At 30.7% G+C, this 14,048-nt stretch overlaps 1 protein-coding gene across 1 annotated transcript in view; it reads left to right on the top strand.

Annotated features, from left to right (window-relative positions):
• The window catches only part of Smp_174110 (putative protein phosphatase 1 regulatory inhibitor subunit 16a), a gene marked incomplete at its 3' end in the record, with an annotated part of 76,499 nt that overhangs the window by 48,388 nt on the left and 14,063 nt on the right, over nucleotides 1–14,048 (top strand). The window contains exon 6 of the mRNA XM_018789217.1: nucleotides 2,524–2,549. Coding sequence (XP_018654683.1) covers nucleotides 2,524–2,549 — 26 coding nt within the window. The remainder of the gene's footprint in view (nucleotides 1–2,523; nucleotides 2,550–14,048) is intronic.

Here is a 14,048-nt window from a genome sequence, read left to right as displayed (position 1 = left end):
GTAAACCCAACGTTTTTACAGGTAATCTGATCCAAGCTTTTTCAAGGAAACATAATCTTATGTCAGAATATTCGAATACAAATAAGTACGTGATTCTTTGGTTAGCTGTATACTAATTAAGTTATACAATCATGTCAACAGTGTTGATGTTAAGAATTTTCTTTAGTGCATATGAGATTTTACAAATATATTTTTCCTCCTTAACTCAGAGCCCAACTACTGTGAAAATATTCATTCAAACTTAAACGAAAATTCTTACATAAACAAATAAAAGTTTTTGGTGTTGTGTTGACCAAGCTGATTTTTCATCGTATATTTTGATAGACGAACTGATTAGAACAGTTGAAATAAATCGCTTTTGTTAATAATAAGTAGTAAAATTTAATGAGTTCAAGTTTATTTATTAATTATTAGTTATTATTGAACAGCTGATTGTATTTCATCTCTCCTATTGATACTGTTCATATATGCCTATATGTGTAGAACTTTATCTGTTAGTCTGTTTTTGTAAGAACTAAACCCTTTTTGAAGGATTTTTGTACCAACAAAACCAATTGTAGGACTTGACTCTATTGAGTGCAATGCTACCACTGGCTTATTTTATAAAATTTTCAAGTCATGTGAGAGTTAAGGAATGTGCTTCAAGCAAAGTTTGAGTTCCTTCACCAGCACGTTCAGTTGTCGTGATATCTCACCTGTATGGATAGCATTATAATCACTACATTTTACTTAAAATATTTTTTTAAAATGTGGTCTGATCAAGGAGGAAAACACAGTCTTAAACTTGCAATGCAACACTAGAAGATAAATCTGATTGCTCTATTACGTATCAAGATGGTCTATATGCGGTTGATCATATAGTCTGTTTTAATGAACCAAGTAAGATAAGAGTTTATAGATGATATAATGAAATATGATAAGATATATAGACACTACTCATAGAACAGCCATTGAAAATATACCAACTAAACGTTCTGACTAAAATAAAGATTATTTTCGAACCGTAAATTAAAAGGAGATAATTTTTCCATGACTACAGACTTAGTAAGCTTGCATCAACCTATGGTCAATTCAGAATCATATTTTAGAACTCAGCTTCACCTGGTGTAGTGAACGAAGACTTGGTGGGGATAATTAGTTTATTTTTCAATACGAAATTACACAGTAGATTAGTTAAATATGAAAATCTCACATTAAATACATCATTTATACATCTTTTGAAATGTCTCTTACAAACTTTATCGTTCCCTCATACCTGTTATTACTTTAGTTGTATCCAGTCTTCTCTCTTCTCTTCATTTTTTCTTTTGTCGATAAGAATTTTACTTTCCATGCCTAATACATACTATATATGTCTGTCCGTATAGGTAACACACACAATATTGGTAGTAGTTCTAGGTCTTAGATTTTAAGCGGGATTATCCATTTTACTTTTATTTGAGACCATTAGTTCAACTTATTATGAAAATCAGAAAGAAGCGGGTTTCAAATGGAATGAATATTCAATCTCTGTTGCAGTCAGGTTTCTAGTACCCTGTAGCCGATCATTAATAATTTTACTGATGGAATATTTGTTCATACATTAAATTTTTTTGATCATTTAATAGTTCAGGTCATCATTGACCAAAATTATTGAAACAGATATAGTTGTGTACTTTCTCTTGTTTAATAGGTATACTTTTATTCTGGTCAACGCTTTCCACTTGAAATGCCTATTTTGTCCATCCTTGCAATAAATTTCTTTGTATAAAGAACATAGCTCTTTTAATTGAGCTAAGTAAACTAACATAAAGGGAATGAAAATACAACATCTTATTTAAGTTATCAGTATTTCACACAAAAAATTTTGTCATCGACCAATTTAAAAATCACGTATTCCAAATAACAATATAATAATTGCATGAACGAATTAAAAGCATGATTCACGATTTACAAAAAAGATACTGTATATTTTCCTCTTCTCAATGGATACTTACGTGAAAATTAGTCACAAGATCATTAAAAAACATTTATAATTATACCGTATATAATAAGATTTTGAAAATTAGGACTAAGTTTGTTGATATTTATGTGTATTATGGATATTGCTTTCGTGTTTCCATTTATCCACAATTTTGTTTAGATTAGATGTATTTTGACTGGCGGTGGAATCCTGTTCTCGCATTTTGCTTTGTTCAGGACTCGTCATCTGGACGTACTAGCATCCTAGTTCTGGCATTGTAGAAACTTCGTAATTATCCGGACTCTGTACCTCAATGAATGATGCCTCGGCTTTTGGAGCGACAGGTACTAGGTCCGAGACTCGACTAGAACTTCAACAAGGGGATTGATATACATTTGGCCCGCCGATCCGAAACAGAACAAACACAGTTTGTTGTTTCCACTGCCAACCACAACAAATCTATTCTCTGAAAAGTGTAGTATTAGTTCGACTGAATTCATGAAATGATTTATTACAGTCCATGATTAATAATTAGTACCAGGATCAGGTATTCACTTTATTTCGTTATTTTTCAATGTTAGGTCAAATAAAACATTCAGAAATTCAAGTAACTAAAATAAATGTCAGTATACTCAAAATAAATTCAATCAATCAAATTGTTTCTAATTAGTAATAAACTTCAAGAGGCTGTTAATTATTTATTAGTTTCCTTATATACCACACATTTGGTAGATGGTTATTTTAACTAGAAATTCAAAGTAAGCTTTTATTTAAAATAAATGTAAAAATTCAAAGTTCATAGTCCAGGAACACTTTAGATGAAAATAATTAGTACTAAACATAAAAAACGTTGACGAATCAAGAAAAAAACAATCTGACTAATTCCAAACTTGAGTTAATTTTGATGCCTAAAATTCTGTAAGAAGGAAGATAGTCGAGGTAGAATGAAAATAATGACAGATACTTTTCGAATTTAACGGCTGATCTTGATCCTTCTATGGTAGATTCTACGTTAAGCTGTCCAGTTTTCGTAGTTGCATTAATTAAATAAGTAGTCAATGAACATTGGTCGACATAAAGTTCTGTGAGCCCTTCTTTTAGTATGCAACAGACCATCTCCTGACTGTATTGATTGTTGAGATCAGTTTATCTTTCATAATTATTGGTTTCACGTAAATAACTGAAGAATTTAGCAAACAGTGGTGAGACTTTTTGATAAGATATAGCATTGACGAACAGGTTATGAGTATAGCAGTGAATTCGCAAAGGCTTTTAAATAGATACATCTGTGAAAGGAGTTGATGAGTGAGGCCAAGTTGACTCTGCATTAATAATTCGGCTCTTAATACTAGTAAGAAGAGTGCCACGTGTGTAAAATAAATTTGCTAGATCAGGCATTTTTACAATGCATTTCACCGCCACTCATCATCTTTACGGCATACAAGTATACAAATTACAATGCACTACCGAGTATTAGAATTTTTTAAAAAACATGGTAAAAAATGATTGAGAAGAAATCTGGTGGATAGAACTCACTAATTAATAGGAAAATAGTTAAATTGTGATTCTTTTTCATTTATTGAATCCGATTATTGACTAGGTACGCCATGAATAATATACTCCTTTAGCGTAATTAGGAAATGATGAAGAAGGTGAATGCAGAGATCGAGTCTTATATATATATATACATATATATTCCTTATTTCAATTTTTTGTAATCGAATGTTCAAATATTAACTTGCGTTTAAACATTGATATACGTTTTTGAATTAAGTGAAATAACAAAATCTTATGAAAATTAGTTGAATGTGTTTTAACTTACATAAACCAGAGAATTAAAGAGGTCATAAACTTAACTTTGTTTAAACAAGATGATCAAAATACTCCCAAGTTAGTGCTTTTACTTTTACTTACGACTGTCACCCATCGTGGAGGAGCAAAGGCAGCCCACCAGCATTCTCCATCCAACTTTGTCCTGGGCAATCCTTTCCAGTTATTTCTAGTTAACATTCATCCTTTTCATATCTGCTCCTATTTCCGGGAGTAATGTGTTCTTTGGCCTTCCTCTTTTCCGCCCGTCTTCTGGATTCCAAGTTAGGGATTGCCTCGTGATGCACATTGGTGATCCCCTTAATGTATGTCCCATCCACTTCCAACGTCTTTTCCTAATTTCCTCGTCAGCTGGGAGCTGGTTTGTCCTCTCTCACAAAACGCTGTTGCTGATAGTATCCGGTCAGTGAATGTTGAGTATTTTGTGTGATTTAATTTCTTTAATCTGGTTGGCGTTTTGTAACAAGATTTGTTTCTACCGGATGGGGTTGCCAACCCTATGCCTAACTCTCCTCCTTTACTTGGGCTTGGGACCGGCAGTGACTCTAGGAGAGCTACAGGCGGGGTTCAAGAGAATCGACTAGATCAAATCGTCAATACTCCTTAAACAGCGAAACATGATTCAAAACATTGTGAAAATATTAATGAAGAACTAAAAATAATTGCAAGAGTAACATTAATAAATTAAAATATATTTTTTAATATGGTTTTTGGGGGAATAAAATTAATGTTCGGAAATCCAAATGAACACTCAATGATGAAATCACGTTATTACTTAATGATCTTGTTCTATCTCTCTGAACAAAATTTTAATTTGCCACAAAAATTCTTAAGTATTTTGAGGCACCACTGGAAACTAAGAAACAGAGGATAGATGTTTCTGTACACTGGTGATCACCCTCAACTTTTAAAGGGATCGAATCTAATATATTCCAGGTCTATAGAAAGTCCGATACAAATAAGCAAAAGAATCACAAACTAGTGGTTTACTTTTCTTGGCCTTAATCGTTTTGCAATATATTAAGGTATTTGTGTTTTACCATCCTGAAAATAAGCCAAATAACGAATGATGCGTAACGATTATAGCTCACAAAATAATTCCTTTTGAAGACATATGTTTAATCAATCCTTCGAGAAGATACACATGAAATATCTTGATTGTAAAGTATCTTGTGAACACAAAGGCCTGATTTTCATATTCGGGGTTAAAATACTTTATTTAACAAATTCATCACACAAGCAGTATATATAATCGGTAATAGCCTGTTTTGTATGAACCCTGTGTTTCTCAGTATATATATATATATATATATATATATATATATATATATATATATATATATATATTTGCAAAAAGAACTTGATCATGTTGTCTGAATGTACTGTCAAGAACTCTAGTTTCCTGAACAGGTCTGACTTAAAATTGAAGCGTTATGACTGATAATTTTGTCTAGATCCATTCTTGAAAGTGATCATTTTTAGTTTGATACAAGTGTACATCCTACATTTAGTTCTTGAAAACTATATAAATTGATCAATAACTGAAATGTACAGTTACAGCAGCTGTTCTTTTGTATGCAAGGCAGTCATTGAATTATTAGTGCATATTAGTTTACGTTTAGTCTTTTATCAAGTATGTATCTTATTCAATAAAATTTTTTGTTGCATAAACTACTAAATTAAAATTAGATATCAGTAAAGTAAAATTCAGAAAATTGTTTGTCCCTAGTTAACCTTATAATAATTAAATGAACTGTAGAAAGATCGAGCTAAACTGCATTAGGCATAATCCTTTATCTCTATCAATTTTTATCATACATTATGGAGTAATCAGTGTAGACTTGAGTTAGAAAAGATGTTATTATTATTAAATGTTTTTTTTAAAGATAATTTTAGAAAGGCTAAAAATATTTTGATTTGTCAACGTTATAAAGTAGAATAAAGCAATCACATGACTTGCATTTCTGAAGATTTTTCACTGAAAAAAAAAACAAACAAACTGAAAACATAATAAAGATGTTGGAATTTAGACTGTCAATGAACGATTTCTTCTCACACTCTATTCTGCAAGCATCCTACGTGTTCTAGAATTGTATTATTATTTTTCAGATTGGTAAGACATTACTAAATTTCATTGAAGAATGAACTATTTAATTCATTAAAAACGTGTTAATACAAGAAAAGTTTACAAATATATTATGGTGATTAAATCTTATAACAAGAGAAAAAAGAATCTTTAAAATATTTCAGTTAATTTGGATAATAAGTACCTTGCTTTAAACTTGTAACAGTCATCATTAGTTTACTGTTCTATGTAAGCACTCTCAGCTATCATTGTCTATTTTTAAATATAATCTAACTTATTCACTTCTAGGAAATTATCTCCGTATCTAAGTTTTGTTTATACGCTTTACAATAGTACACAAATTAATATTAAGTGAAACAAATCGGTGTAAGATCTTTTAATTATACTCACTACAATGAAAATGAGTTTCGTAAAGCTCATAGTGCTGATAAGGAAATAGCTTTTAATTAGCAACTGATTTCTCTTAAACTGGCTCACGTTGAGCAAACTTCTGCTCTTAACAACAAATGTTGTAACACCATGTACATTGACTTCATCAATGAACATAAGTTCATGAACAGCTAGATTGTATATAACGGTTACGTATCTTTGACTCAATGGTTAACATGTCAAGTTACTACCGAATTTCCTTAAGCACCCTAAACATTTACTAAAACGAAGTATGATGAGTTAACTGTATATCTAGTCTTATTTAATTTTAAATGTCATTGTGTAAGCAGTTACCTACCGGATTTTTCTTATCAGAATTGGCATATTTAACTTAGCAATCAGTTTCATCAACAATAATCAGGTGTTTTAGATGATGCTTATAACCAGTTTTTGTGTCTAAACTGTTTCTGACCTGCATCAATTCAGGTATATATATATATATCTAAATTTCTCGAAACAATTTTTATCCACCACATTTTATATGGAATGAAATACCGTATATTATTAATGATTAAATATTCATTTTAGGCAAATAGTCAAATTAGAACTGTAAATTTAATAAACTCACTTTTTCACAAAGAAAAGAAGATTCGTTAGTTTTTAATCTAGAAATCTTTGATAGTTTATCAAAAATAAAGGTACATCTAAATAATATTGGGTTTCACACGTTCAAGTTATCCTACTCAGATACACAACGAATATCGGTATTTTATCGTTTTCTTGATTTCTTATTGTAAAATTGAGTCCATCGGTCGAAATCTCTCATTCTTTTAGTTAAGAGATTAAAATTCCGGTAAAAGTAAACTTAACCGACGACTGTGAGTAATGTTTTAGCTAATCACGCAGCAGTATTTAGTTATGAAACAAAGAAATAAAAATTACTGAGCAATAATAGCTTTTATATTGTAGCGTAACATAGTACAAAGTTGCAACAATTGTCGGCCACAGTTAAGAGTTTCAGTGCTTCAAAAACACGGCATGGGCAGAACACTTGGAAGTTACTTGAGAAAACAGTTCAGATTGTAGAACACACAGGAAGACGCAAATGGATCATTGAAGGCTATGTATATGTATTATGTAAATATTTTGTAACTTCTCGCAATAAATATACATACTTCTTGCCTATTGTTACGTATTTCAATATGATAAATTAACCTTTATACACTATGGGTTTTCTAGTATGACGCATGAAGGTTACTACTGCATAGGGTTCCCATCACCAACTGACATCAGTTGTAGTGCAATTAGGCTTTGTACCCTGTCGTTTATAAAATAAAGAAGTTTAAAAATGGGTTCCAGAGTTAGGACTTAGAGCAGGAGAACTTTATCTAACTACGCAAACACTCTTGGCTATGAATTGGATCACATCAAATACTTTAACACATAATGTGCATCAAACGTAGGTACTTGTAAATTATCTCAAGTACCATGTTACATCCACTTTTCAGTTAGGTAATACATACTTTTATAAATTTCAGATATTTTACGAACCAAATATATCTAATTTGTACCTCGTTCACAAAAAACATACCAGCTGTATTTTATCGTTCTTTCAATTTTGCTCAAAAATTTACAATGCGCTTAATTGACTCTCACTTGTTTACTCTAGAACGTCAGTGTATTATACTTTAAAGTAAATTCCTTCCATTGACTGACTTGATTCAATCAGTTTCTTAGTCATCAAATGCTCATTTATGTAAGTCACTTGATATTTGTTTATCATATTGTTTCTTTTGGTGATTTAAATCCTCAAAAATACGGCATATTTACTATCATACATTACCAATAAATCATAATCATTAGCCTGATGGAGCGTTAAAAATATACGACTAGTACTAAATTCAAAAAAAACTTAACTATTTAAATGAATTGACAAAATGAAAAAAAAACTATATATGGGGATGTTGAGAAAAAGCGCAATTTTATTTTATTAACATAGAACAGGTGTAAAACATGACTTGTTCTGATGGTTATAAATTCAGGTAAAATCAGATGTCTCCTATCATTCAGGTAGATAATTTTCCACATAATGTTTCTAATGACCTTATAAATTTTGAATTATCTTTTAGTTCTTCACTGGAAAATGTACTATACAACAGACTAAAAGCTTTTTCGACAGTGTAATAAGAAGACGAAGATTATCAGAACTATGCGATGTATTAGCGCAATACATTTCGAACAATCTGATCACTTGTTAAGAACATTTATATATAAAAATAAAAGGTCAACTAGACTGGAAATGAGGGGTGAGAGTAGACAAGGATAATAATAATAATAATGTGAAAACAATTTGACACCTAATCACTCTGGATAATAAGCTAATACTACCAGGGTAGGTTTAAGGTGAGAACAAACTGTTTTTGAATACATAAAGGGGGTTTGAATTTTCGTATGGCTAAGGCTTCAATGAACCTTAGTATACGCCCATTTACACTTCTATGCAACACCACAAAAGCCGAGTTAAGATCAGTCTTACGGCTTTTTATTTCGTTATCTTAATGAGGTCGAATTTTCAACACAATGATGTTGTAACTTTTATAGGAATAAATCAGGTGTAAAGTTTTTGCTGGTATTTTAGGGACCTACATTTTACAATCCCACTTATCTTAAATTTGGATTTCAGTTTATTAAACTTTTTCGTTTATATATAAGCATCAGAATGTGTTACATATAATGTATAGTAATTTCTAATTCAATAACTTTGAACTATTTAATATTTGTAGCTAGTTTTTCTGAGCTTTTTATTCCGGTTGATGATATAGTAAGACTTGATTCATACCTATTTTATTCTTCTCTGTCTAGTTTGACTTTCCCTATCAATGAACAACATATATGGTCTTTAAATACATATCCTTTCAGATAGCTCAGTAAACTTTGTTAACCAAATGTTATTTTACGTTCATTTGTTATTAGTGTCAAAAAGGTATCAAACTTCCCGTTCAACGTGTTTTAAAGCTCCATATAAACTTACTTCTCTTCTTCCAATTCAATAGATCTTATAAAAGTTCATTATTTGTTTTTGTCATTCTGCATCATGATAGTTATTTCATTGCCATCCAAATTCAATTACTTGTTTAATTAAATTACTTTACTTAAAAAATGGAAACTCTTCAGCATTTTGAAGTTATTTCAACATCATGTGTTTTCCAGCTGACAAAGCTATTATATAATCATAATTTTATGTAAGCTCTTACCCCATAATTAAATAAAATTGGTTTCCAAGTAGATAAAAATTGATCCCTTTATTGAAGTTACTAGTGACACTATAGTTCAGGTGGTTCAAGTCTAAAAAGTTACATTTTATCCTACCAATCTGTAGATTGTTACTAAGACTTCTGGAAAGCGCTGATGATGAGTAACGATTTCTACAAATGAAAAGTCAAAATGACATAACTGACGATAAATGGTTTTAGAATTCTAGTTGTTTAAAACATCGTATTTTTCATATTTTTATGAAAGTATAAAAGCTTCTCTTACTAACCACTCTACACTTGTATTAGTGTGATTTATAGGCTAATTAAAATTCAGTTCCACATACCAATGGGTCGAGTTTACATTCGGAGCTTAAGTTCAAATATGCAAGACACTTGGAATTAATAATACCAAACTATATTTTAAAGTTTATAGATTAATTTCAAGGACTTTCTGCATCTAGGACAATCAGTTAATAAAAAAGTCAGGTTTTACGTGACTCGATGAATTACAAATATTTGAATCCATCTACTGGTGAAATCAAATTACGAAGGTGGAAAAACGCTTAAATCATAAAGATTCGAAATTTAAGACTGTCGTGAGCAACTTTGAATAAGTTTAAACATTCCTATTGCCTAAATTTAAAATATTTCTATTAATCAGGAGAAAACATTTTAGTTCATCATTCCTAAAAGCTTAAGGCGAAGCAGTCGCAATACTTACAAAAATTTGGCCGAAAACAAAGACGTTTAGACATTGTTTCCTACTTTACTTGGTCAGTCATCGATTATTCTTCCAGTTCACCCAACTATAAAATGATTTTTGTATCGATGAGGTTAAGATAAAGTGTCTTTCTGGTATCACGGTAAATACCAAGGTAAAGACAAAATATTTGAAATATTCACGATAATTAGAATCTCAAACGATTCTCATATTGAGGCTGAGAAAAATCATCACTCCAGTATCATCTTAACGAAATGAAAACTTATTTTTGTTGGCTTGTAAAAAGGTAAAGACCGCATGTCTTTTATATGCAGTTTACGTTTGTAAATTAACGCTTTATTTATTCTGTTGTTCTGTTTCGATGGCGCGAGTTTATTAGGAGGAACCTCTGTATAAAAGTCAGTTATTGTGTAATTTGTCATTTAGGAAATTATACATTATCCTTCAAATTGAAACTTAAATGCTTTCATTTCTATGGAAATATTCAAATAAATGTCCAATGTCCTATTTTTGAAAATAAAGTTTCTTGTGAAGTTGTCACTGTCAATATAAATAATAATTAAAACGTTTTAATTAGCTGAGTAGCTACAAGTTTGTGATCACCTGAATGATCTATACTGAAATCTGTTAGTTTTGAAATCCATTAGGTTTATTTCTAATATAGAATGAATGAATCAGCGATTAGACTGTTTGCTAATTGTTTATTATTTAACTCTGTTCTATTGTATTCTTGAGAAACAACTGAAAATTTTAGCGATTAAGATCCCATCCCCGTCACCAATTGTTATGTCTTGTGGCCGCCAATTAGAGAGCAATAAATTATCGATCGAACCAATGACACACAAAACCCGTATGAGCAGTCTACAGTACTTATCGGTCCTGCTTTCTACCTAGCCCAGACAGTTAAGTTCAGAAACCAAGAACAGCCTCTGCAATATAAATCATTTATTTAAAGTACAAACAGATCACATCGTACCATAAAATAAGAAACAGCATTTGTACAAGACTTAGCCGAATGTAGCTGTGAATAATGGAGATAGTAATTAATAGAAAGGGCATAATTCAAGAATGGTAAATCACATAACAATAGTTCATAGGTCAAAATAAAGCTTAAAATAAGAGGTACATGAATATGAATAGTTTAGTCATTTAACAATCATGCGATAAAAATATGCGCGTAGTATTGGTTCATAAACGGACCCCAAAGTTACCACTCATTATTCTTATCGGGACATAACAAATTTTAGTTACATAATCATTTGTTCTACGAATTTATTTATGAATAACAATTGAATAGCATAAAAATATGAAACGAGCTTTCCACGTCAAGTTGATTTTTATTAATGTTTAATATCATTTTACATGTTCGACGCCTCTCCACTACTGAACATCCTGACTGTCAAGTAACTATTTATTTCTCAACAGGATTAAAGCTAATGTAACAGATGTAATATGGTCAAAATCCTTTCCTTTTTGTTTTCGAATTTCAAATCATTAACCTCAAATTTAATAAATTTTATACGTGACACAATGTGAATGTAAAGAATTCCATGTATTAGCTTAATTATTCAGATAGTCAGTTATTGATTAATATGTCAGAGAATTTAATTCATTATAGTTGTTATAACCTTATGAGGTTATTGGTGATATTAACACTAATGGACTGACATCATTTGAATAGACTTTAAAAACGAACGACAACTAAACACATCACTTGTCCCAGAATGGGATTCGTTGATTGTAAGTACTCACTGCCAAAGATAAGGTTGACGATTTTAACTTTATTGTAGCAATTCTGTAGTCCACATATCCAAATTTCGTCAAATTGCAGTGGAAAGCAAATGATATAATAATAGTAATCTATACTTACATCATAAACTTTATTTATGTGAATGTAATTAGAAATCATTTAATGTAACACAGATGGCCTGATACTATAGTTAGTAAATGTCAAATTAGGAGCAAGATTTTCATTTTTTACGGTTTAAATAGTAAATAAATTTCTATGTAGTTATCGGAAAATAAAAATGAAATTTATGTGGGAATTACTATACCCTTATACATAAAAAACCCAAACCAACTAGGTCGTGTTATAGTGCCTCATTAGGCATGTGATTAACTATTTATAAATTTCAGTAGAAGCGAAAGATATTATAAAACAAGTAAAAATACTAAACAGCATCAGGGGTAATGTGACTATGGCTAATATTCGGAAAGAATATATTTTAACTTACAGATGTCCCAAGTCCATCATGACTAAAAATTACTGGGATGAAATTCTTGTACATGAATGAAAGAATTCATACTCAGCAGATATGTACTAATCACTTGACTTTTAAACCTGAAGATATGTACCGCAGACAGGTGAAAAGGTAATTAATTAAGTACTTTAAACGGCTTACGCCCCCATGAAACGAGTTTTGATTAGCACTTAATAAAGGGATATAGGAATCATCAAGGTAGAATTTATCTGCACCAACTGATTTAACAACGAACATACTGACCGCAGATTTTTCAAATTGATGATATGCAGATCTAAGTGTTAATTGTTGTGTATGCTTGTAAGCAATAAAGAACGGACGTCCAAATTAATTAAATTAGAGCCCGATATCTATTAAAGCGTTGTTCTTTGTCTACCTGTCTTGATGTATTTATTTACGGTATAAAATGTGTTTTACTAAGATAAACTATTCTGATTATTATGAGAAGACTAAATTGCTCAAATCTTTACAATTTACTTGCTTCATCTTTCCTATAACTGTAGAATCAACACATTTGTTTATACTATTGATGACTGTTAACATTTATATAGACAACGGACAAATTAAATTGATTTACTAACAGTCATATTTTTTATTTTAACACAGGTAATGATCAACTTGAATTTTCTTAAGAATTAGTGACAATAATTTGATGGGATTTGCTAAATATATTTGAAATGAAGTAAAACGTTACTTGTTTGAATCAATAGCACAGTTATCAAAGCTGCAAATAACGTGAATTATTATCTTTTACTGAGCACTGCTGGGACGTTTAGTGACTGATGTTGATTCTTTTAAGATAGAAGAAAATGAAATGATGACTAATTATAACGAATATATATTTTGTTATTTCCCAATGAGTAGAAAACTGAATTTCTGAAGTTTCGTGAAATTTTCTACTCATTGAGATATACGAAAAATATTTATTACTAACTTATACCCGATTCTCAATTTGTTTTAAACTATCAAGTCCAGCCTTGACATTCATAAAAAATTATGTTAACAACCTTTTTTTAAGTCAGCTTTTCAGTATGTTTCTGGTAACAGGAAGCAAAGGATACACAACTGAAAAGATTTGTTTTGATGAAACTTGTCTTAGTGTGGGTCTAAACATTTCTTAAGGGTATGCAAGTAAATATTCACTCGAGAAAGACTGAAATTAGTGTTTTCCTAGTGGTCAGTTGAACAAGATCGACTATTTGAAAACACTCATCACAGAAAAAGGTAATCTGTAAAAAATTAGTCCGATGCACTTGGTTGAGCAGTGGATATGAACGACTGATGAGTCGTATATTAAGGCAAAACAGTCATCTGACTCTTCCTGACTACCATTAGCTACCTGACTGAAGTCAATACGTACATACAACCTTCATTGGTTGTTACCACTGTGACAACGAAATTAGATAATAGTGACGAGAAATTTTTGTTTTCGTATTGACTTATCACTTATTAAAACTTTTAGTTTTCGAACGATATTTCAGAGGGTTTAATTCCTACACAAAATTGATCATTTATAAGTAGATCATTTGCGCTTGTTTTGTTCAGAATTAGTTGAAAATATCTAACATGATTTAAAACATCTTAT

The sequence above is a fragment of the Schistosoma mansoni genome, chromosome W (assembly GCF_000237925.1).
Source record: "Schistosoma mansoni strain Puerto Rico chromosome W, complete genome".
NCBI classification, from domain to species: Eukaryota; Metazoa; Platyhelminthes; class Trematoda; order Strigeidida; family Schistosomatidae; genus Schistosoma; species Schistosoma mansoni.
This window is presented reverse-complemented; position numbering and strand designations above follow the sequence as displayed.